This window comes from Periplaneta americana, chromosome 12, assembly GCF_040183065.1.
Source record: "Periplaneta americana isolate PAMFEO1 chromosome 12, P.americana_PAMFEO1_priV1, whole genome shotgun sequence".
In the NCBI taxonomy this organism is placed as follows: Eukaryota; Metazoa; Arthropoda; class Insecta; order Blattodea; family Blattidae; genus Periplaneta; species Periplaneta americana.
In genome coordinates, this window is record NC_091128.1 from 135,937,263 (window position 1) to 135,964,352 (window position 27,090).

Sequence of the window (27,090 nt, forward strand, 5' to 3'; positions counted from 1 at the left end):
TAACAGCAAACATCCTGATGGGGGCAGGTAAAAAAGTTGTTTTTTTTTTTATTTCACAATGTTAATAATGTCAAAAGGAGTGCTTATACAAATTTTGGCCACTCGACCGCAATTACGAGAGCCGTAAAAATTAAGTTCGCCAGGGGCCGTTAACAGAAAGAAAACACAATTTCATTCGAAAAATTTATTGGAACAGACACAGCAATTGTTAAGGTATTTTTCAAAATATTCCCCACCGGAATTGAGATATTTGTCATATCATGGGATCGACAGAGAGGTGCAGACGGCTGTCAAACGCTGGTTCCGATCCCAGGCGGCTGACTTCTACGACACAAGGATACAAAAATTGAACTCATGGTATGACAAATGTCTCAATTCCAGTGGGGGATACGTTGACAAATAGCGCAACAACTGCTGTATCTGTTTCAATAAATTTTTCCATGCAAATGTGCTTTTTTCTGTAAACGGCCCCAGGGAAAGTCACTTTCTGGACGGTCTCGTAATTGCGGTCGAGTGGCCAAAATTTGTATAAGCACTTCTTTTGACATTATTAACATGGTGGAAGAAAAAAAATTAACTTTATCTGCCCCCATCAGAATGTTTGCTTGTAAACGAAATTGACCATATGTTTATATGAGCTTTCTTGTTTGTTTTCAGGTTTAATTCCCCAGAGCTTTCCCACATGTATTGATACACCTTTCATTCATTCATTCATTCATTCATTCATTCATTCATTCATTCATTCATTCATTCATTCATTCATTCATTCATTCATTCATTCATTCATTCATTTATTCATTCATTTATTTTATTCCATAGATCTTACATGAGCAATGAAGCTTTAAGATGTGGAATAAGTCAAAATTTTACAATATTACAATTACAATTTTTACAAATTTTTACAGTTTTACAATTTAGTAATTTTCTACAATTTTTACAATTTTGTGCAATTTTTTACAATATTTTGGCGAGATGTAGTGAGATGAGGTGAGGTCCGAGGATTCGCCAAAATATTACCCGGCATTTGCCTTTTGGTTGGGGAAAACCTCGGAAAAACCCAACCAGGTAATCAAATCAAAGGAGGTAATCAAATCAAAGGGGTTGATGCCGAGGACTCGCCATAGACCATCCGGCTTCAGTCCCACGGCTGTGGAAACCTAACCTAACCTTATAGAGGTGTTAGGAGGCCGGAGAGAAAAAAACCTTTGAGAAGGCTGAGACGTAGATGGGAGGATAATATGATAATGGATTTGAGAGAGATGGGATATGATGCTAGGGACTGGATTAATCTTGCTCATTGTCAGGATAGGGACCGATCGCTTATGTGAGGGCGGCAATGAACCTCCGGGATCTTTAAAAGCCATTTATAAGTAGGTAACGCTATAAAATAAGTATACCTGAACATATTTATCCTAAAGACACACCCAGATGTTGTAAGCATTACGTTTTTATGAACATAATGTAGTTTGTTTTCTCTTCAGATCATTTGGAACTGGCTGTTATTCTTGGGTTATGAAAAGACAATAATTGGTTTTCCAAATCACACCCCAATTCTTCGATGCGCCCTGTTACAGTATTTCGTAAAAGACTTACAGATTTAAACATATTTACTAAATTGGAGCATACTTCCTCAGCTGCTAGTATGAAGCAGTTTTTGATGAATTCTCCTTCACTAAATGACTTCATATTTATCTAGTAAGTTCCGAAATTCTGTACGAAAGTTTGAGAACATTCTCAATATTAGGAACATAATAAGCTTGTGCTTTCAAATCTTCAAATTTCTGTCATCTAGCTTCGCCTGGAAACAAACAATCCTGAATAATAATATAACTATTACAAATTATATTAAAATGTGATTAACTCATAATGAACACACAAACAACATACAGTTTAACGTTGCTATTTACATACCTAATTAAAATGTGTTTACTTACTTACTGGCTTTTAAGGAACCCGGAGGTTCATTGCCGCCCTCACATAAGCCCGCCATTGGTCCCTATCCTGAGCAAGATTAATCCAGTGTTTATCGTCATATCCCACCTCCTCAAATCCATTTTAATATTATCTTCCCATCTACGTCTCGGCCTCCCTAAAGGTCTTTTTCCCTCCGGCCTCCCAACTAACCCTCTATATGCATTTCTGGATTCGTCCATACGTGCTACATGCCCTGCCCATCTCAAACGTCTGGATTTAATGTTCCTAATTATTATGTCAGGTGAAGAATACAATGCGTGCAGTTCTGTGTTGTGTAACTTTCTCCATTCTCCTGTAACTTCATCCCTTTTAGCCCCAAATATTTTCATAAACATCTTATTCTCAAACACCCTTAACCTATGTTCCTCTCTCAGAGTGAGAGTCCAAGTTTCACAACCATAAAGAACAACCGGTAATATAACTGTTTTATAAAATTCTAACTTTCAGATTTTTTGACAGCAGATTGGATGATAAAAGCTTCTCAACCGAATAATAACAGGCATTTCTCATATTTATTCTGTGTTTAATTTCCTCCCGAGTATCATTTATATTTGTTACTGTTGCTCCAAGATATTTGAACTTCTCCACCTCTTCAAAAGATAAATTTCCAATTTTTATATTTTTTCCATTTCGTACAATATTCTCGTCACGAGACATAATAATATACTTTGTCTTTTCGGGATTTACTTCCAAACCTATATCTTTACTTGCTTCAAGTAAAATTCCCGTGTTTTCCTAATCGTTTGTGGATTTTCTCCTAACATATTCACGTCATCCGCATAGACAAGCAGCTGATGTAACCCGTTCAATTCCAAACTCTCTCTGTTATCCTGGACTTTCCTAATGGCATACTCTGGAGCAAAGTTAAAAAGTAAAGAGAAAATGTGTTTACCGTAGTCATTATTGTGGTAGCCTATTTATTAAAGGAATATGGAGCAGTGGTTGGGATCCTTAACAGACAAAACCAAATCGATTCAATAGAAAAGGTCCAACGGAGGACAGCAAAATATGTCAAAATGGGAAAGGGACATGGGGAAAAGATAGTAAAAGACTTAGGGTGGGAATTTCTCAAATCACGGCGACGAAAACCAGACTGACCGCATTGTTTAAGGCACAAATGGACAAATGGACTGACATCAATGCTAGATTAGTGACACCATCATACTTAGGCAGGGCTGATCATATTAGGAAGTTTAAATGTAGAAAACAAAGAACGGGCGTGGCAAAATTTTCTTTTGTTAACCGCACAAAAATAGACTGGAACAGCTTAAGTGCGGCAATCTTAAGGGTGGTCCTCTCAAAATCAATATATTTAAGGAAAGGTTGAGAAGATTAGACGAAAATTTAATTGTAGGTGCGGTGTAATTATCTAAGTTGTGTCATGCAACTAATTAAGTTGATATATAATTAATTAAGGTGATATGTAATTACTTAAGTTGATAATAGTTGGGCTTAATACACATGCCGAAGCAGAGGTGGACGATCATCCAACCGGAATGGAGGTATCGTGTGGATAGCACGATGAGCCCCCCAGCCGTTATAGCTGGTTTGCGTAACCGGATTTCGCTAACTATCATAGCTCCCCAAGTGCATCGCGATGCTGGTGGGCACTGGTACCATACAGTGGCCGAAATTTCATGAGAAAATTTCTTCCCCCATGAGGACTCGAACCAGCGCGCATTCCAGGATGCCTCAGACCACGACGCCGCGGCGTGGGACAAGTTAGGTTTAGTTTTGCTTATAGTAGGCGTTATTATAGCATAGTTTTTATATTTTATAGTCCTACGTTTATTGCATTTATTTATAGTTAGAAATAAATTTACGTTTATTTTATTTTTTATTGCTGTAATTATTGTAAATTTTATTAATATAATTATTGTAATGTTATTATTGTATATTATACATCACTGCCACCGGATGTATACCCAATTGTAGTGTTAATACATACATACAGTACATACATACAAATGTCGAAGCACCGACAATAAAAAGAAATAAAGTGACTATGATACGTACATAATACCCTAAATCATATATACCCAGATACGTCGGCCTTACAGGCTTTGAAGTTAACAAGTTTTGTCAGGTTTACTACGCTGCCATCTAGTTGTTACATAAGGAGTCAGTCATAATTCCCATTTGAATTGCATTAGCGACTGTACTGCCATCTCGTGTTCGTTTACGGCGGACAGGTGGCGATCCTGGCGGTTGTTCTCTTCAAAGTGCTGCCGATTTTAACATAGCGATGAGTTATCTGTTACATATATGATCCAGGATAACACATAATATTATAGCGCATCGAGAAACTGAACTCTTAGACAGTTGTTGAAATAGATTTTGAAAGAAAAAGATTTTGAAATATCACAATTCAATTTTACCACTTGTTGACACTTGGTGCAAGTTTATTATTGTAAAAACAACTTCTCATTTCTTGCAAGCCACGTAGCCTATTACTCATCTGGTACTCGGTCATCGCTATTTATTACAACTAGTAGCAGGCAATAACTATATTTCGTAGCTAACAACCTATAAATCACACTGCAATTGGCGCATAAATAGGTCTTCCAAACAGGTTACATCCCCATGAGATAACTGTGCTTAAATAGAACATCAAGCAATAATAATAACATTAAAGAGAATACTGGGATGCAGTAAAAAATGAATTTAGAGATTTTGACGGAAAATATGTTTTCAAAATCACTGAAAACAAAGAATTAGTTCTGGACATGCCTTCAGTTTTTCAATCTTTTTTTTTTTCCGACTAATAGCGATTTCTCCTAATTACTATCGGATTTCTTTATAGATAATATAACTTTCTAAGCATACGATTTTTGTATATGAATATTCTCGAGTTTTTCAGCAATTTCTGTCCGCGGCAAATATCACTACTATGTTGGAAATGATGTCGGGAACTGTTGAAACCGAAATTCCTTCTGAAGTTGTTATTAAAGCCAAACCATTGGGGCAACATTTTAATTGTCTTTCTTCTTATTTTTTTTCTTCCCTTCAAGTATTAGGCCAAATGGCCTGTTACGATCTCACAGTTGAATTTTCAATGCAGCGCTTCTTTGGACGACCGAGAGATCTCTTCCCGTTTGGACGATAGTGGAGCATGACTTTTGGGATTCTATCTCTACTCATGCGATGCAGATGATTTATCCAGTTGTTCTGATAATGTTTTACGTGATTAATTACAGGTTCTAGTTGTAATTCTTCCATTACATCTTCATTGCGTTTGTGATCCCATTTCGTATATCCCGCTGTATATCTCATAAATTGCATTTCGTTGGCCGTTATTCTGCTTTCGTCTTTCTTCCTCAATGTCCATGCCTCACTGCCGTAACAAAGTACAGATCTCGCCAAGGTATTGTAAAGACGAATTCGAGTATGCCTTTGTACTAGGGAAGGTTTCATAGTGTTGTTAATTATTCCCATTGTTCTGGTGTATTTAGAAATTTTCTGTGAAATGTCTACTTCATCGAAAGAAGATAATGTGTATCCGAGATATGTAAAAGAATTTATCCTTTCTAATATTTTTGAATCTAAACATATTTTGCTAGGCACAGGGTATTTTCCGCAGAAGGCCATAATTTTAGTTTTTTCTTTATTGATTTTCATATCATATTTAATTCCAATTTTGTTAAAATGAAAAATTGAACGTTGTAATTCATTTAATTGTCTTTCAAAGTATTACATATTTAAATGATTTTCATAAGCTAGTTGAAGTACTTGTAAATATAAATTTTCCACAACTACAAAATTGAAATAAATCGCTTTATAACTTCACAGATGGTGGGAAGTTTCAGATGCTCTTTTTGAAAACTAATTCCTACTAAATTAATACCAAACGTAGGCACTTTACATGCTCATTCTATGAAACTTAAACTTAGAAAGTAACTTTCAAATGCGTCATAGAATATTGATGTCCTTGGTATTACGTAATAATGTATGTGATAATATGTATATATTTGCAATTTGTTTCTGGACTCTATTCCTCCCATACGTATACTGTAGGTGGAGAAAAAAAGAATTGCTTTACAGCGTGTAATTGTGTTCAAGTGTTACATTTTCTGTGGACCTCTGGAAAAAGAACTAAGGAAGAGACTAGTGAAGTGCTTTGTATGGATTGTGGCATTGTATGGGGCAGAAACATGGACATTACGACGAAGTGAAAGCATTTGAAATGTGGATATGAAGAAGAATGGAACGTGTGAAATGGACAGACAGAATATGAAATGAAGCTGTGTTGGAAAGAGTTAGTGAAGAAAGAATGATTGATCAGGAAAAGGAAAAGGAACTGGTTGGATCACTGGCTGAGAAGAAACTGCCTACTGAAGGATGCACTGAAAGGAATGGTGAACGGGAGAAGAGTTCTGGATAGAAGAAGATGTCAGATCATAGACGACATTAAGATATATGGATCATATGAGGAAACGAAAAGGAAGGCAGAAAACAGGAAAGATTGGAGAAAGCTGGGTTTGCAGTGAAAGATCTGCCCTTGGGCAGAACACTGAATGAATGAATGACCTTCGGACTGGTCCACCGCTGTGAAGTAACGGTTGGTATGTCTGACCGTGAAATGAGAGGGCTCGGGTTCAAATCCTGGTTGGGAGAAGTTAGCTGGTTTGAGGTTTTCCCAGGATATTTCCTCGATATATTAAAGAGCAAATGATGGGTAACTTTTGGCGCTGGAAACCCTGGACTTATTTCGTTGGCATTATCACCTTCATTTCACTCAGACGCTAGATAACAAATGCAGTTGATAAAGTGTCGTAAAATAACCCAAATAAAAAAATGAAAAAGAAAAAAGCCATCGGACTGTCTACTTTCTGGGTTATATTCATTGCCTTGCTTCCCGCCCGTACCTCTCCTATCAAAGAACAGTTCTGTAACATAACTGTATTTTCATGCGTTGCAAATCAACACTTTTTGCAGTAAAGTGTTATACTGAATATGCATCGTCATTTGAGAAGAACCTCTACGAGGTATCAGAACAATACCTCTAAACAATGGAAGTCCACCGCTGTGGAGTAACGGTTAATAGCAAGTCTCTACACCTGAAACAAGCAGACCCGGGTTCAAATCCTGGTTGGGAGAAGTTACCTTGTTGACATTTTCAGGAGTTTTCCCTCAACCCATTAGGGGAGAGTCGGGTAGTATCGGACATCGGGTAGTATCGGACAGTGAGTTTCTTTCATGTACCACCATATGGTGGTACCTGAATGACATAGTTACGTTTCTCTATGCGACATCACAGAAACGTAACCATGTCAATCAGGTACTATCATCGTGTGGCAGATGAAAGAAACTCACTGTCCGATATTACCCGCTGTCCGATACTACCCGACTCTCCCCTAAAGGAAAATGCCGGGTAACTTTCGGCGATGAACTCTGGATTCATTTCGCTGGCATTTCACTTTCATTTCACTAAGACCCTAGATAACCGTCGCAGTTTATAAAGTGTCGTAAAATAAACTAACTAAAAAAAGACAATGCACAGTGAGCCAGAATCTCAATCTAGCTGAAAAAAAAAAACTGTATTTTTCAAAGTTATTGAAGTTGATGTTTCTACACTGTAAACACTAACACTAACAGAAATAATTCTCCTTAAAATTTATGACTGGTTTACAACCAATAAACTAGCATTAAACACTAATGGAACTAACATAATTCAATTTAAAACCACTTCAAATTTAATCTCTGAAACATTGGACACAACTATCAACAATATACCTCTACTAGAAACATCAACAACCCAATTTCTTGGTTTGCATATTAATAATACAATAAATTGGAAAAATCATATCAAAGAAATAACCCCCAAACTTAGCTCAGCATGCTTCGCAATTAGGTCGTTACAACAATTTCTAAACAGCAGTATCTTAAAGACAATATATTTTGCCTATTTTCATTCCATTATGCCCTACGGAATAATATTTTGGGGAAATTCTGTAGATAGAAAAATATATTCTTATTACAAAAAAGAGCCATTAGAATAGTTGGAGCAAAGGCTAGAGAATCATGTAGATTATTTTTAAAAAAATTAGAGATTCTAACCTTAACAAATCAATAGATATACTCTACAATAAATTTCCTCTTATATAATAAAGAAAATTTTCCAACTAATTCAGCCATATATAGTATAAATACCCGCAGAAAGAATGATTTTCATACGCCATCATCAAATTTATCATGCTATCAAAGGGGAGTATGTTACATGGCGATAAAAATGTTCAATAATCTTCCTGAAAGCATTAAGAATCATAGCCAAAACCCTGCATTATTTAAGGTAAAAGTAAAAAATTACTTAATATCTCACACTTTCTATTCTGTAGATGAATTCTTCACATTTCACAGTACTGTGTAAATATTTTAATACTATTAAATGGTAAACATATTATATTGTATAAAATATTATTGTTATTAAGGTATTAATTCTGTACATATTTCATATTTGCATTTTATATGTATTGCATTTATATTTAAACGTAAGAATTGGACATGTTCTTTATTCTATGCTATAAAGCAAATGTAAGAATACTATGGAACGAATAAATCTACCTACCTACCCACCCACCCAGCCATCCGTCCGTCCGTCCGTCCGTCCGTCCGTCCGTCCGTCCGTCCATCCATCCATCCATCCATCCATCCATCCATCCATCCATCCATCCATCCATCCATCCATCCATCCATCCATCCATCCATCCATCCATCCATCCATCCATCCATCCATCCATCCATCCATCCATCCATCCATCCATCCATCCATCCATCTATCTATCTATCTATCTATCTATCTATCTATCTATCTATCTATCTATCTATCTATCTATCTATCTATCTATCTATCTATCTATCTATCTAACCAGATGTCTGCATTTCAGAAATCCACGACGCAGAAAGGGATTCTGAAACATTAATAACAGTAAATACATAGCGGAAGTTGGTGACAGACGAACACCCTGGGAGTCTACAGTTATGCGTTGGAGCGATGCAAAGGAAAATCGTTCTGTGTTGTTCTTAAGCAAAATATTTTTTTAAATTCCACGTGGAAAGTCTATCCAAAGGTATGTACTTTGGTTTATATGAAGTTTAATAAATTCATTCCATGTTAATACTGTAAGCAAATAAATAATGATAAATAATAAAGTAATAAATGACAAATAAAAAAAATATATATATTATAATTTATTAAAAATATGTGTATCCAATAATATCTTTTCTCAAATTTTTATCCCGTCATGTAATGTTCGCCGGTAATTATATGCTGGAGATTAGGTCTCAAGGTAATTAATTTGTGTTGACACACAAAAAAGAAGTTCTCAGAAGTGATGGACCATTAGCATGGCCTCCGCGTTCACCTGACCTGACACTTTGCGATTTTTTCCTCAGGAGTGCTATGAAGGAAGCTGTTTACGATACGCAAGTTGAAAATGAATAAATCTTAATACAACGCATAATGGTTGCAGCAGAAATCATAGAAACCAATTCTGGAATCGTCCAAAGAGCACGCCAATCTTTATTGCGTCGCTGTGTTACTTGTCACAGGATTAACGGTGTTGTGTTTGAAAATTTGTTAAGACATGCTGTGTAATAATATTGTACACGCATTTATAGGTCATTCGTTATCTCGTGAAACCAAATGCTTGGGTGCGCCGTAGCATTTAGTAATAACACAGTCTACTATATACAGTCACGAAGCTTGGGATGATTTTTTGCCAACGAGTTTCATTTCTCGCGATAGTTGCTAGCCGCTTGGAGCGCTGTGAGTACTAGGAACAATAGACTGTGTCACTGCCATCGTGATATCTAACACAGGCCGTAAGGCGGGCCATGTGACTCGCTTAACCCGATGACGAAGGGCGGCGCTTCAACCATATAAATTAATTGGAATGCATAAAGAGTAACATATATTTCTATAAAATGTAGTGTAATTGCATTAATAACTTTTAAAACAATGATTAGGGGACACTTCAGACATAATTCCTTGCGAGTTAAGGTGTAATATTATTTTTGGTGTGAAAATTACGTTGTTCGTATGTCTGATACCTGCCTTTATTTCGATTAAATATTGCGAAATTCTTGTACATTCATTTATGCACGATTCAATAATTTTCAGTTGCACCGCACGAATATTTAGATATGTTGAAATTATAGGTTATGTTTACTCTACCAGATGCCCCTTTCTGTCTAATTTTAGTAGTCTCCAATGCCCTGTCACTACATATGTATGTTATGTCATATGGATATTATAGGTTATGTTTACTATATTTAACTTATATTCCTATATTCGCAATTATACATTATAATTAAACATAATGTCATGTATGACACCCGTCACATTCTATTTGTCTGTATTTTAATATTACAATTGAGTACTGAATTATTGTATTTATGTACTACCTAAGAGACGAAGTAACACAATCGTACGTACACTAATTTCATAGGAGTGGTATGGTAAATTTTCTGTCTACAATTAAGGAAGGTAGATGTGCTAAATTAAAATCACAATATAAATTCGTTTTTATTGAACCTCAAAATAGTTTCAGTTCTAAATTTGAAATGTTGACGCGAATAGATTATGTTAACATGTAAAATTCTCTTCACATTAAAATAACACAGTTTTGTAATTACTTCAGCAACATATTATGCAACAAGAAGTAAACGGAACTTATAGACAAATTACACTAAATAAAGCTTAGCAATGATAAGCAATAAAGTTATAATATAATATTTCACTGAGCTCCATACACTGAAATAGAAAACCCGAACAAACATTACGGCCTGGTCTAGATCGAAAAAGCATTGACTGTGCCGTATTTCGCATTTTTGTGAAAAGCTATGTAAACTGTGAAATGTTCGTTATCGGTTGTAATAAATGTAAATGGCTAAAATACAATAATAATAATAATAATAATAATAATAATAATAATAATAATAATAATAATAATAATAATAATAATAATAATAATATGGGACAAGGAGACGTTTGTAGTACTATAAATTGTAAGAAAAATAGGTTAGAGTTATCCTTCTTCCGAAAGATCAAGGAAGGCGAGTTTATAGACTATAATATATATTTTATGAAAATAATATATACACTTTATGTATTTCATATTTCAATAGTGGAAGGAAGGTGTTAATTTTTTCAAAAGAACACGATATCGAAAGTACAATACATTTTATCGTCTGCTAGGGAAAGAGTCTGTGATGAGGCGATAGTAGCGATCCTGGTGGTGAGCAACTATCTATGGATGCATATTTCAACTGTCTATGTTTGCATATTTTTGCTTTTGCTGATGATGTAGCTGTATTTGCACGGAATGTGTCATCCTTAGATGATGTCCTCAAACAGATACATAATGAGACAAATGCTTCAAATTTAAATATTAACAGAACAAAGACAAAGTTTATGAATAACATAACCACGAGAGACAATACTGTAAAAACTGTTGTCTTAAATGAGGTTACTTTTGAGAAAGTGTCAAGGTTCCGATATCTCGGCTGGATAGTCACCGAGGATAACAACATATTAACTGAGATCAAGGATAAAATAGCCATTGGTAATCGATGCCTCAGAGCATTAGATAAAATTATAAGAACCAGATATATCTAAAAAAAAATGAATGTGAGGATTTATAAAACAATTATTAAACCTACGGTGACTTTTGGAAGCGAAACCTGGACTCTACCTGAACGAGCAATAACCATCTTAAATACGTGGGAAAGGAAAATTTTAAGAAACATTTACGGCCCTATTTATGATAAGGGAGAGTGGAGAATTAGGACCAATTCTGAACTACAAAAACTATATAAAGATCGAAGTATTGTCACCGATATAAAAATTAGACGACTGGAGTGGCTGGGCCACATTATCAGAATGGACAATAATAATATTCCTAAAAGATTACTAGATGCCACGCTAAGTGGTAAAAGAAGAGTAGGAAGACCTAAACTACGATGGTGGGATGATGTTCAGGATGATCTAGTTAAAGCAGGAATTAAGAGATGGAGACGGAGAGCCCTAGAGAGGGAAGATTGGGCGGCAATTTTTAAGGTCAAGGCTAAACTAAAAGGGCTGTATGACCACAGATGATGATGATGTTTGCATATTTAGTAAGTATTAAGCTTCGTGACTGTACATACTAGACTGTGGTAATAACCTAATTGTTGGGGGGGGGGGGGTGTACGCGGGCTACGATTAGAAGGGTAACGAGGGAGGGAAGCTTCTCAGTCCACTTTCTTCTTCCCCTGACGCGTAGACAGGTTTCAAGAGATACCGAATGGCCTATAATAGTAATAAAAACAAGGTCTTGTGATTTCACAAAAAATGAAATTTGAAAATTGACGCATATAGCATCGTAACAAGCCTGTGCGATCACCGTTCCCAGCCTCAAAATACTTTATTTTGAACATACTTTTCATTCTTAAATTTTCTGCAAAGAGTTTTTTCACACTCTGTATATCAAATTCAACATGGTTAATTTTTGAGCGAGTTACAGTAACCTTTCATCCTCGCAAACAAGTCCGATTTTTGGGCTGTCACCCTTCGGCGCCTAAGCTTGGAGGATCCTTATTAATGTCACCAGAACTAGACAAGGTTTGGCTAAGAATATACAAAGTCATAACATGGTGACTGTGAAATTCAAGATAAACTAGTGGCTTGTGCAGCATTTCTGCAAACTAAGTTCATTAGACGTTCAAATAAACATTTTTCAGATTTATTGTCAATGAAGAATACCAGACATTCTGAAAGTTATTTGCTTTCATAATAATGAAACATACTCCCTCTGAATGGTTTTTTTATGCCAAATACTTTTTCTTGAATCTATACACCTTCAGGTTTTTTAGTTTGAACGCGAAAACGCAAGTAACAATGTCAGGACGATCAGTGGGTTTGTCATGTGGGAGTAAAGCAGTATAAAAATAGCTATTTCAGGTCATTGCGGATTGTAGGTGAAAGTTAAAAAAAATGTCAAGTTTGCTATGCTTTCGAACAATAGACATAGCATCTTGGTATAGCTGCTGCATGTTTCGTAAACTACCTTGAAATGTAGATGGTAAAATCATTTTATCCTGCTAAGAGATATTGCTGAAATGATCGGGAGACTACAAAATTATGTACATCTCTTTTTTTTATCAGTAAGTAATACCTTTTGCTCTTTTCTTAGGAACTGTAATTTTTGCGCTCTCTCGAGCCAATACTGAAGAGAAAGACGCATATAAATATCTACACCACACCGCCATTAAGTATATGAAAAAGACCCAACCCCACTTGAATAATAACTATAAAAATATTTGATTTTTAGTAACATTATTATCTTACGTAATTTTTTTAAGTTATATATACTATACAGCCGCCACTCAGTAAATTAAAGAAATGAAGATCTAATTTAAGATATTCTCTACAGCTTCTTAAATAACCCCAAAACGTTTCACTTTTATATCATCAATATAGCATTAATAGGTATAATGAATAAAAAATAGTCAGGTCATGGTATTAACTATAATAATATTTCATTTCTAATGGTAATAATGTCATCAAACCACCTCAAATTTTGTATATTTAATGTCCAATACACAGCTGTACTCAGAAAATTACATACCGCAGAATCAGACCTGTGAATTATTTTTAGTAAGTTTTGAAGATTTTAATAGCCAATGAATGTGAGCTCTAAATATATCAGCAATCCTGCAGGTCATGGCCTTGGTGTAATATCCTATTGTTTATTGTAGTGTGTTTGTGTTTTGTTTTGTTCTGAAAAGCCATATTTCTCAGAACTGACGACAGATGGATTTTGAAAAATAGGAAAATGGTGTAGGAAAATTGATATTTCACTGAAAACTGCTATTTTTCTGAAAAACTTTGGGTTCCAAGCTTCAAAATGAGGGGTCATTTATTAAAATCCGTTCAGCCATTTTCCCATAATTTCCATTACCAGTTCAAATTATATATATATAGATATGCACGGTACTATGTTTGAACTTTGCTACTTGTGAGGGGAGTAATAATGAAATTTCAAGATGGTACAGATGCAGCGGACCTCCGCAGCTGCAGTTTCTTAAGCAGTGTGGCATGGCATAGTCACTCAATAAATGCTTCCACTCGAAGAGAAGACCAGTTTTTGTTAGACTTTCGTAACTAAGGTTCTGAGATTTTAACCTTCACAGGACCTTGACGTCACAACACCGTTCCACAAAATTACATTATAAATTACAAAAAATTATAGTGGTTATCCCTGCCCTAAGTTACGTACTACATTCACACAACTTAAAAGTCAGTTACATGACACGTGATAACACTGATTAGAGAACATTTCTTATGCTTCACGAACATACTACAACTCTACTATACATTTAGTAAAAATCCAACATACGCACTTACGCGCAAAGTATAGAACTGTAACATAGTAATGTAAAACCCATTATACAGCATTACACGACTATGACGCGCATATCCTTAATGTGGGTTAGAATAATCCTGCCTTGGATACAGATGTTTGTTCAGTTCAAGGCAATTTCCTGTGTCATTTTAGGTAGAGCTGCTGATTCTTACGTCAATAGAGTTCCGCGATGTGTTTTTCCAGTGTGAAGGTAAGTGAAAAAATGAAAATCCTTGGCACTGTGAAGTAGAAGGGGATCACACCCAACAAACACGTCAATATTAAATTAAGCATATGTATTGAAAACTCAAGAATTTAGCCTTTGTTTAGGGAGGTATGTACACCATTCGCTAGTATAAATTTAGTAAATTCAAAATTTAATTTTTATATATCCTGAATTAATATTGCGCTGGAATTTAGTATAGGGATTAGACAATATTTCTAGATTAATAAACAATTTTCATAATCAAAACAAACTTGTACTGTTAAGGGTAATTATATTATTAAATTGAGGGATGCAATTTGTACAGGAATAGTTTTGCTGGTATCTTGCACAATTTTGAATATTTTTTTCTACGGTTTATTCTCTATTTTATTCATAATGAATGTTTTAGTAAATCCTACCATTATCAGGTGAGTATAAAACTGATTTTTTAATTTTCTTTACAATGAATTGCAAAATTGAATTGTTTTTACAATAAGAATTATTACTAATGAAAAAAGAACTTTAATTGAAAAAACAGTGCTAAAGGGAAGGTATAAGCTGTAGTATGAAATAGATTATGCAAAATTTAATGAATTTATCTAAAAGTAAAAAAAAAATGATGTAGAAGTTATGAGGAAAACAGATTTGGAAAACTTAAGTTACAGGAAATGGCCGGCAAACTTAGCCTACAGAAGATGAGACGTTTTATCCGTATTCAATGGCGAAGACGATTTACACAGTCTCAGTTTTAGATCATAATTATAAAAGTATTAGAGATATTTAAACATTTTTTTTTTCACGACACTATAGAGGAAAGTCCATTCAACAAAAAAGAAAAAAAAATCATTTTTTGATTTCCGAAAGTTTATATGCCCCCTTAATGAACACAATATTCAATAAGTCAGAGAGAAGAATGTGAGCAGTTCTTCAGACTTTATAAAGTCTCAAAATAAAAATGTTTAATTGAAACATTATTACTTACTTACTGGTTTTTAAGAACTCGGAGGTTCATTCCTGCCCTCACATAAGCCCGTCATTGGTCCCTATCCTGAGCAAGATTAATCTAGTCTCTATCATCATATCCCACCTCTCTCAAATCCATTTTAATATTATCCTCCCATCTACGTCTCGGCCTCCCCTAAGATCTTTTCCCCTCCGGCCTTCCAACTAACACTCTATATGCATTTCTGAATTCGCCCATACGTGCTACGTGCCCTGCCCATATCAAATGTCTGGATTTAATGTTCCTAATTATGTCAGGTGAAGAATACATGCGTGGAGTTCTGTGTTGTGTAACTTTCTCCATTCTCCTGTAACTTCATCCCTCTTATCCCCAAATATTTTCCGAAGCACCTCATTCTCAAACAGCCTTAACCTATGTTCCTCTCTCAAAGTGAGAGTATTATTATTATTATTATTATTATTGGGATAACTACAATTATATACGGAGTGAACCGTAAGTAATGTCATTAATTTCAGGAGGTTATTCTTTGAGACATTTCAAGTAAAAAAGTTTAATACAATTTTACTCGCACTGCTTCCTTTGCGGGATAAAAATTGTTTTATATTAAACATTTCATACCGTGTTTTGGAAAAGCCATTAATTGAATTCCCAACATGTTCAATCAATTTAAAAGAGCAGTGTATTATGATAATAAATGATTGAAAGAATTTTAGTTTTCTCCCATGTGCAGAAATTTCACCCTTACAAATGTAACTTTTCTTCATGAAAATAAATTTTACACTGTTATATTTTGTTCGGATCATACTTCTGCACATTTGAAGGATAAAAATAATATTCTTTCAATCATTTATTATCATATGCACTGCTCTCTTAAATTGACTGAGCGTATTGAGGAATGGCTTTTCCAAAACACGCTATGAAATGTTTTACATAAAATAATTTGTATCTCGAAAAGGAAGCAATAACGAGCAAAATTATATGTCACTTTTTTATTTGGAATATCTCAAGAATAATCCCCTGAAATTAGTGACATTACTTACGGTTCACCCTATACATACCATTTTTTATTTCCAAAAATTTTACTGCTGTAAGCTGTACCTAACCCCTTAAGAAGAATTGATGTGCACTGATAGAAAAATAGATAGGTAGCTTTCTAAAAGACCATAACTCAAATAACTGAATAGGAAAAAACCTGTAACTTATGTCGAATAATATGCTGTACTAACTGGTGAATAACAAGGGTATTAGATCTTTTTAGAAATCTCAATAACTTTCATGTGTCATGTAAGTTTTTTTTTACTTCGATACATTAACTTCTCTACGATTACTTGCACTCTACCAAGGTCACACGAATACGTTTATCGTCAAATTATATATAGTAAATCATTGGTACAGATGGACGAATAAAACCGTTAAGAATAATTTTTTTTCGATAATCAAGAAATAAAAATATGCACATATTAAGAATGTCATTGACGTCATGTTTATTGAAGAACACGGTCCATAACGCAATCAAACCTTCGAGATTTGCATATAACTGTTAACTGTTTTAAGGGCGTTTTTATTACACAATTTCATCTGGTAATATAGAGCTTCGATTTCGAACGTCATTAACTCGGGTTCGAATCATAAAGAGATCAAAAGAATCTGAGATCATCCCATCATAACCCATAGTCACCTATACTCCAAATGGAGAAAATAACGAGATGCTACTAAAGTGTATCATCTCCGAATATATGCGCACAGTTCCTGCGGTGGTTGAGTGGTCAGACCTTCAGCCGGTCAGGGTTCGAGTCCCGGTTAGGACTGAGATATATCATTTCATAGTGAGACTTTATTCCTGAATGTCAAATGAACAATATGAACTACAATCTTTGAAACGTCTAAAATAGAAGCATTTTATATTTTTTTTATGAGAAGTCAAATTTTTAATGTTTTTAGGTAAAAAAGAGTTTAAAAATAAACTATAAATGTTACAGAAATGGTTGTAGTTCATCTTGTTCACAAGTATGAAAGACAGTTGCATGCAACATTTTACTGCGATATCTTAAAAACTTAGCGAGTTACCACAAAAACGGTTTTGAAAAATACAAGTTACAGAAAATGAGCGTTAAACATAGCTTATGTGTGTAGAGCTAAATAAGCTTTCGCACGTACAGGGACATAATTTTATTTTTACTTGCATTTTTATTGTACCTGCATTTCTGACTGTACTTCACTCTCACCCCTTCACTAATGTCCTTGCTCCCGTCAGACACACAAAATTACGGCCGCTGTTGCATTCGAAGTCTTCAAGCAGTGAAGTAAACACTGCAGAGTATAGTGTGTTTCATAAATATGATTGCGTTTTCTATAGAAGAAAGAACCTATATTAATAATATCGTACTAAAAAATTATATTCAAGAAACGATAAATTAAATTTCAGAAAATATGCTTCAAAATGTTTTTAATAATATGCATAAAGAATTGAAGCCTGCATTGTAATGAACGGCAACCATTTTCAGCAACTTGTTTAAAAATTCAGATTAGCTTTTTTTGAATTGAGGTGGCTAGAAGCAAAGGAATGCTAGTGACATTTGTAATAACATGAGTTAAGTGCATCCAGTGTAAGCAAAAGTAGCTAAAATTTTAGTGGCAAAGGGATATTTTAATCGCATCACACATTAAAATTTAAATACAAAATTTCACCGATTTTACGAAAGCTTAAATATTTAAACCCCATTTTCTCAAAAGAAACTTACGTGCACTTACAGCCCTTTACTTATGACCCCCTCAATTTAAATGCACTCTCTATATTGTATGATAACATCAATAATTAATATGCTAAATAAAGTAGACATTACATAACGAACATAGCCGCCTGAAAAGTTGAGTTTTTGAAAAAAAATTTTACTACTCTACTGTATTTTGATAAATTCCGTAAAAGTGATGATCAAACTGAAAATCGTAATATCGTATTTCCCTACAACATAAATGGATACACTACTTTTCTCTCCTCCTATACCTAGTAAAATGATTTGTTTACATATTGCACTAGTAACATCAAACTCCTGTAATGGAAGGGGGCAACAGTGTTTCCGAGTATAGCCAGGTTAATGTTAAAAATGTTGGTAAAAATAAAGTGATGTCCCTGTATATGGTCATATCTACCAAAATATTGTATTATAACTAGACCTCGGACTTTTAGGACCTAAAAATCTTAAATTAGGTACCTAAAATAGGTTTTATCACAAATCAAAATAGGTTCTAAAATTACAAAAATAGGTGAACATAAAATGACATTATTTCATTTCCCATTATAAATTAGCCGAAACATTTGACATTATTTCATTGTACATGTCCATAATTAGAGCCAGAGTAAACAACTAACACCTTTTCTAAGTTTTCCATTGAGAAACTGCATCGCTTCTCAGATAACACCATCTTATATGCCGAAAATGAGTGTTCCACATCAACTGATGACACCAGAGCATATTTAAATGTTGGTGTTAGATGCAAGGGAACAGCACATTCATGTTCAGGTGTTTTGCGAGCCAAGATGTCAGCAACTGTGCGGAGAACTGTGAGTCCTGGGTTTTTATGAAGCACTGATTTGAGTTTTTCAGAAACTTTTTCACCAACATAACCAGGAACCAAGTTGATTTTTTCTGTCACATCTTCATCAATCCCAGTTGCCTGAAGACTCTAGAGCATTAATACTGGGGACCAGAAATACATAATGTGATTTGATGAATGCAATATCCCGGGCAATTGTTGGGTCCTGCTGAAGTTTTTTAGCTGAAGTAATGCTCACTGCATCCTCCCCCAACGAACTATGCTGCGATTGTTGTCAAGGCACGACTGGCATACAGAATTACACAGCGTTTCCATATTACCAACTGTAGAAATTGGAAAATGTAAAATTAGGTAAAAATAGTTTATAACGTGAAATTAGGTATTTTTAGGTTGTATAGGACCACCATTTTCGAACATATATTTCCATAATTCGTATATATACAACTTTTCTTTTGTATATATAATGAGGAACAAAATAGGTTTTTACCTAAAATCCGAGGTCTAATTATAACATACCTAAATGTCCAATCTTTATATAAACAAAGAAAATGAAAAATTACTTTTTTTTTACCCTCAAACCTGTAGGTATATCCCTGGCGAGCTCTTTATTGAAAAAGTACTTTTTTGTTTGCATAAATTTGAGTTTTTAATCCCGATTGTTTGTAATAAATAAACTAGTTTCGTTTTTATTAAGGATAGCAATGAGTTTATACGAGCCGCCACTGAGCAGTAGCAGTAGGCTTTGAGACAATCTAGCACACGAGATGAATGAGATAGGTGGGTTTGCTGCGATCAATGTAGAACGTATAAAAATGCCTATAACCTACCACTGCACTACAGCGCACTGCTATTGATTTATTTTGCTCCTCTAATTATTTTTTTCTGCTTTGTTCGCTAGAGAGCTGTACAGTCTCAAGAGATGTCAAGAGACATCACGCAGAGTCATCTGTTCACTAAACAGAGAACGTAGTTGAACAAGAAACGAAAGCAGCTGCACCACAGTCTAGTATATACAATCACGAAGCTCAATACGTAGTAAATATGCATCCATTAATAGTTGCTAACCACTAGGATCGCTAATATCGCCTCATTACAGACAATGCGAAATAGTTACTGGCACAGTCTATTGTTCCTAGCACCTTCACAACTCAAGCTTCGTGACTGTATATAAGCTTACTAGACTGTGACTGCACTCTGAAAACAAAGCTACTTCTCTGAACACCAGAAACCCGTGACTACTTGAGAGATATAGGATGTTCCAATGCAATGTTCCTCTTTTCTATAATATACATGTAAACTTAGGGTAAGGATAATATTGGAATAATACCGTTCACATGAGACACAGTCGTCCTTGGTGTTCTAACGGTTATATTTCTAGCAGCTGAATCTGAAGTTCTCGGGTTCAAACCCGACCGGGAAAGATGGATTTAAAAAAACGATAAAGCTTTAGCACTGCTCCCTCCGGGAGGCGAGTAAAGCTGTTGGGCCGGTGCCGTAGATTTATAAGTTATGTAAAAGAACCCTATCCCTGATACAGTACAGGACTGGAAGCAAAATTTATCACCCATTTAACGCTCATGTTGAGTTTCAACACTGAATAACCTCTGCAGTTGAAAGCGTCGTTTAATAAAATATAGTAGGTCTACTTATATTATTTACTAATATACCCGCATCCATCATACTTCTAAAGATTATGCTTATGAAACAAACTTCACATTTCAAGATAAAAATCCTGTCTGAGCGTAAGTGTATACAATAATATCTAATGTCAAATTAATCACATTCTAGTACTGGTTAAATTAATACTGTAGTTACGTTACGCAAAATTGTCATTACCCAGAAGAAAATTACGTCAGAAACGGTATAATACGCAAGCATTAGAACTGAAACGTAAAATGTCTTTATTATTTTTGTGTTGTTTAACCTACTGGCGATATTAATGTTTATCTGTAGCAATTGTAGAATGTTTTCCTTTAATAAGAACCATTAGTATAATTATTATTACTCTTCTATTACGAGAAAAAAAAAACAAAAAACAACGAAAATTAAATACATCATTCGTTACGGAAGAAACTCTTATAGGCCTTTTAATAATGTTTTCTTGAAGTCCGTCATAAACTTATCTTGTATTATACAAGATAAGTTTATGACGGACTTTAAGAAAACATTATTAAATTAACAAAACTTATCGGAACAAAAAAATGGGTATAAAATTTCTTATAGGTCTACCATGTTTAACACAACGCTGAATAAAGTTTTACATAACAGAGTTCCGTGTGTCATAGGACATTGTGAGCTGCAACCTATACACTATGCAGAGTTGAGAGAAACGTGTTAAAAGAGTAAAAAAAATATTTTTCAAGACAGATAAATCATATATTTACAGTAGGACTCAATATATAAAATAACATTGATTTTCTAATTTATATGTCGCATTTTTAATACATTACAAGAAATTAATTGAAATATAATGGCTGTACCGTAAGTAATATCATTAACTTAAGGGAGTCATTCTTTGAGATATTTAAGGGGTTAGGTACAGCTTACAGCAGTAAAATTTTTGGAAATATTCAACATTTTTTTTTCTCCATTACTGTATCTTGTACAATAATAAAAATTGGTGTGTGTAAAACACTGTCCTTCTGCTATATGAAATATATATATATATATATATATATATATATATATATATATATATTTTTTTTTACGATTTAAAACAAAATATATATATATATACATATATATATATTTTTTTTTCAAAATTCAAAGTTCACTATGCAGTGATGAAACTTTTCCCTAATAACTCATAAACTTGTTAACTTTTTCATGTTCTCTCTCTTTTATTTTATTGCTGAAACTCATGTTTAACTACATTTCTTAATAAACAATATTTTTTTTCTTTTAAATTTCGTGTTAGATATTTGACCATTTTTTAAATTATTTTTTTTTTATCAGACAATCTATCAAAGATAGAGAAGTAATTTTACATCACATTGTAGATATGACATGCATAAATACACACAAAGAATTTCATCACAAAATGTTGGATACTTTTTGAATCGTAAAAATATGTTCATTATATAGCAGAAGGCCAGTGTTTTACACACACTAATTTTCATTTTGTATAAGACACAGTAATGGAGGGGGAAAAAAAAGTTGAATATTTACAAAATTTTACTCCTTTAAGCTCTACCTAATCCCTTATAAAATGTAATGCAATTTTGCTCGTTTTTTTACTATTTTTCCAGAAAAAAAAATGGTTTTATACGAAACATTTCATTGAGTGTTCTGCGAAAGCCATCGATTTAATTTTCAATATGCTCAATTAATTTAAGAGAGCAGTTTATTATGATAATAAATCAATGAAATAATTTTAGTTTTGCCCTTTAAATGTTCAGAAATTTGAACCCAAAAATGTAACTTTTCGTTCTGCAAATGAATTTTTCAATGTTTCATTTGTTCGGATAAAATTTCTGCATATTTCAAAGGCAACACTAACATTTCTTCAATAATTAAATTTTATTAGCATAATACACTGCCCTTTTAAATTGACTGAACATATTGTAAATTAAATCGATGGCTTTCCCAAAACACGCTATGAAATGTTTCATATAAAACAATTGTTACCTCGGAAAGGAAGCAAAAACGAGCAAAATTGTATAACATTTTTTGTCTGAAATACCTCAAAGAATAACCACCTGAAATTAATGAATGACATTACTTACGGTTCAACAAACTTCGAGAGCACAAAGAAACTAAACACAATATTGAAGTATGATGGTGTAAAATTCAGCGTTTCAATTCTGCATATTGAGAGTGAACATCAGAATATACCTCCTGTATAACTTGATATAATAAAATTTACTGAATAACCTATCCAGAGCTAGCCTTTACGGAACGCTATTGTGGTTATGGTGTAACCAACATCACGTGAAGAAAAAAAAAACAATGCTTCACACAGAATGGGAGAGCACTGAAGTCGTTAGCTTATGAATCATAGTCATGCTGTAACGTAATACACAGTGCCTAGTGTCTAAGCCTAAGGGGCCATAGACGGCCGGTTTTGGAATATCTTCTTCCTTTCGTATATATTGTATAAACATTTTCTTATAGGTACCTACTCTGAATACTTATAACTAGACGAAACATTTGTATGCGATAAGAATACTGAAATATAGATGTACTCGTAAATATATACAAAAATACTACACAATATGCATTACAAACGTGCAATTATAAATTATAATAATATTTATTTTTACTTGGTTATTTAACGACGCTGTATCAACTACTATATTATTTAGCATCGATGGGATTGGTGATAGCGAGATGAGGACCAGAATTCGCCATAGATTACCTGACATTCGCCTTACGGTTGGCGAAAACCACGTAAAAACACAATCAGCCCAAGCAGGGATTGAACCCGTGCCCGAGCGCCATTCCGGATCGGCAGACAAGCGCCTTAGCCGACCGAGCTACGCCGGTGGTTAATAATAATAATATTATTATTATTATTATTATTATTATTATTACTATTATGTCAATAAATTTATCCTACCTTATACAGGAAAAAAAAAATATTTTCTTGAATATAAGATAACGTATAGGTTCTCAAATATTAAATTAGTTTTAAAAATAAAACTGATGTAAAGTTTCTGCAAATATTATGTATTCAAACGAACACAATTTTTTCTACTGCTGTTATTATAAAATTAAATAACGTTTTATTAGTAATTCTGAATTTTAAAATAGTATATATGATAAACAGCAGGTATTTCTTTATAAATTCCGCCAAATACAAATATACAACATTCTTTTCGCATCAGCCTATTTACATAATATACACAATTAACTTTATGTTAAAAATGCACAAAGACATTATTTTCAAATAATATTAATTTTACATAGACATGATCTATGTAATATTAAATACAATTTGAAAATAAATTCGGGCTCTAATAAATATGTTAGACGCGAAATTTGATGAAAATTGGCGCAAAAATTTTCGAGACATGGGAAAGAATATAGGTTCTCATTATTTTCGTGTCCTGAACATGTAATTCAATTGCAAGTAACCAGTTTTATTCATACTAAACTTATAGTGTATCTTTAGAACAGACTACAGTATAGAATAGAGTTTATTTTACACTGTTATGATTATAAGGAAAATTAAGTTTAGTCCTAAAGTACGGTAAGCATTTTTGGCTCTAAATTTTACACATACGAATCACTTATAATATTGGTTAAATAGATGATATTTGATAGTGAACTAGATTTCGAGGTATGTCGGCCACAAAAGTAGGTTACATATAACGAAGATACAATTTTTAAAAACGTGCCCCCCCCCCCCCTCAAAAAAATGCTGTGAAGAACAGACACATAATATTCACTATTCTCACTTGGAACCAAATAATAATAACGCTCTCTCCACATGTATAAGAAAAACTCATTGCATTTGCTGTCTATTCTTTGTGTGGGAACTAATATTCACGGTTGGGGAAATTTCAAGCACATGCATTTCTCAGATTCATATTCTTGTTTTCACTCAAACAGACAAAAGGATAGATTATGTAAGTTACACCATACTGTCATTACAATAGACATTTACATAACAATACACCCCGCTGTTATTATAACCTCAAACTGCAAACGAAACTATTCTTAAGACACAAATGCAACATAAAATAGTTTGGTTCTACACACGTAAGGTCACGATGAAATACATATTCCCTACAACACAGTTCAACGATTAGAAACATAGTCACATAAAAGTGTTTGTTTACCTCCTACATCGACTGTTATGATGATCATCGTGAAGGCACTGCACGAAGGTGCGCTGCAAAGCTGACTTGATCCTGCGCGGTTGTTGCACTACTGGGTTAGCAGTCACTGGACTAGAGCATTGCTCCGATCACGAGGGTGGTGGCAGACACGTCATCCGCACGCTGCCGCTAAGTTCACGGCTCCAGCTGTTACAGCCCAGCCCGATTGTGCGTTCTACGTAAACTTCTGCTTTCGTCTGCAGTGACTGCTAAGTGGTTTTTTGTCATTCTACTGTGAACTACTTGTTAAAGGGGAAAAGTGAACTGCTATATTAATATTTTGTTGTGATACCTCTAGCACGAAAGGGGAGACTTATAACAGATTAATATAGCCTACTCGTGTTTAATGTTATTATTGTATTTATCCTGAAAATAAGGAATAGTCTAACTCATAGTTATTTTGTTTTCCCAGCATTAACTTCCTCTGGTTGTATGTTAAAAGATTTGAAGAGGATGTTCGGATGTATATTTTCGGTTTAAATCCCCCCCCCCCCGGCCCCCGAGAATGCATAACATAATATCAATAAGGCGGTTGCTGCCGTCTGCGATACAACGAACTTTTTAGTAAGCTTCGAGTTCCTTCTTTTCTGGTTTTTATATGCTTATTATAAGTTGTGTTAACTCTCGATAAAAGGGTTTTTATATTTATTTTATCAATCTTATTATTATTATTATTATTATTATTATTATTATTAAATTAAAAAAAAATTGGAAAAATTCAAATACCTGGAAGCAACAGTAACAAATATAAATTATACTCGAGAGGAAATTAAGCACAGAATAAATATGGGAAATGCCTGATATTATTCGGTTGAGAAGCTTTTATCATTCAGTCTGCTGTCAAAAAATCTGAAAGTTAGAATTTATAAAACAGTTATATTACCGGTTGTTCTTCATGGTTGTGAAACTTGGACTCTCACTTTGAGAGAGGAACACAGGTTAAGGGTGTTTGAGAATAAGGTGCCTAGGAAAATATTTGGGGCTAAGAAGGATGAAGTTACAGGAGAATGGAGAAAGTTACACAACATAGAATTGCACGCATTGTATTCTTCACCTGACATAATTAGGAACATTAAATTCAGACGTTTGAGATGGGCAGGGCATGTAGCACGTATGGGCGAATCCAGAAATGCATATAGAGTGTTAGTTGGGAGGCCGGAGGGAAAAAGACCTTTGGGGAGGCCGAGACGTAAATGGGAAGATAATATTAAAATGGATTTGAGGAAGGTGGAATATGATGATAGAGAATGGATTAATCTTGCTCAGGATAGGGACCAATGGTGGGCTTATGTGAGGGCGGCAATGAACCTCCGGATTCCTTAAAAGCCAGTAAGTAAGTAAGTAAGTAAGTAAGTAAGTAAGTAAGTAAGTAAGTAAGTAAGTAAGTCCACACCTGTGGAGTAACGGTCAGCGCGTCTGGCTGCGAAACCAGGTGGCCCGGGTTCGATTCCCGGTCGGGGCAAGTTATCTGGTTGAGGTTTTTTCCGGGGCTTTCCCTCAACCCAATATGAGCAAATGCTGGGTAACTTTCGGTTCTGGACCCCGGACTCATGTCACCGGCATTATCACCTTCATCTCATTCAGACGCTAAATAACCTAAGATGTTGATAAAGCGTCGTAAAATAACCTACTTAAAAAAAAAGTAAGTAAGCAAGTAAGTAAGTAGTATTATTATTTAATTGGTGTCACTATTTTTGTATTATTTAGTCTCTGTTATTATTATTATTATTATTATTATTATTATTATTATTATTATCATCATCATCAACAACATTATTATTGATGACTATAGACTAACATTGTTGGCAGCTGTTTTCGACATTTTGTTTTAGTCACTGAAAATGCAGTACACATGGCTCTTCCTTATGAAGGAATACTGGATTACGAATTCAATTACAGCTATTGAAAGGGCATACCTGAGAGAATTTGGTGTTCGTAATCCCCCCAAAGAAACACAATACTGGGACTGGTGGAAACAACTGGATCTCTGGTGAGTGAAAAAAGGCAAACATAAGGAATAAAAAATAAACATCTGCGCATCTCGTGACAGGGAATCAAAACTCCTGCTTAATTTGACGTTAAAAACTGGTCATTAAGTGAATTTCCAGCCGAATAAATAAAGAATTTTCAACATTTGCTATAGAAGTTCGTATTCTCCCAAAGATAGACTACTCTACATTTGAGGTA

At 34.2% G+C, this 27,090-nt stretch overlaps 1 protein-coding gene across 4 annotated transcripts in view; it reads right to left on the reverse strand.

The window, feature by feature from the left end:
* Positions 1 to 27,090, reverse strand: part of LOC138710918 (clavesin-1) — a 401,261-nt gene that overhangs the window by 87,399 nt on the left and 286,772 nt on the right. Inside the window, exon 1 of one of the 4 annotated variants that reach the window (XM_069842113.1) lies at positions 24,865 to 25,013. The exons of the other annotated variants lie outside the window; for them this stretch is intronic. Within the exon in view, the coding sequence (XP_069698214.1) occupies positions 24,865 to 24,892 (28 nt within the window). The 5' untranslated portion in view covers positions 24,893 to 25,013. Of the gene's footprint in view, positions 1 to 24,864; positions 25,014 to 27,090 lie in introns of those variants that run through there. 4 annotated transcript variants of the gene reach the window in all.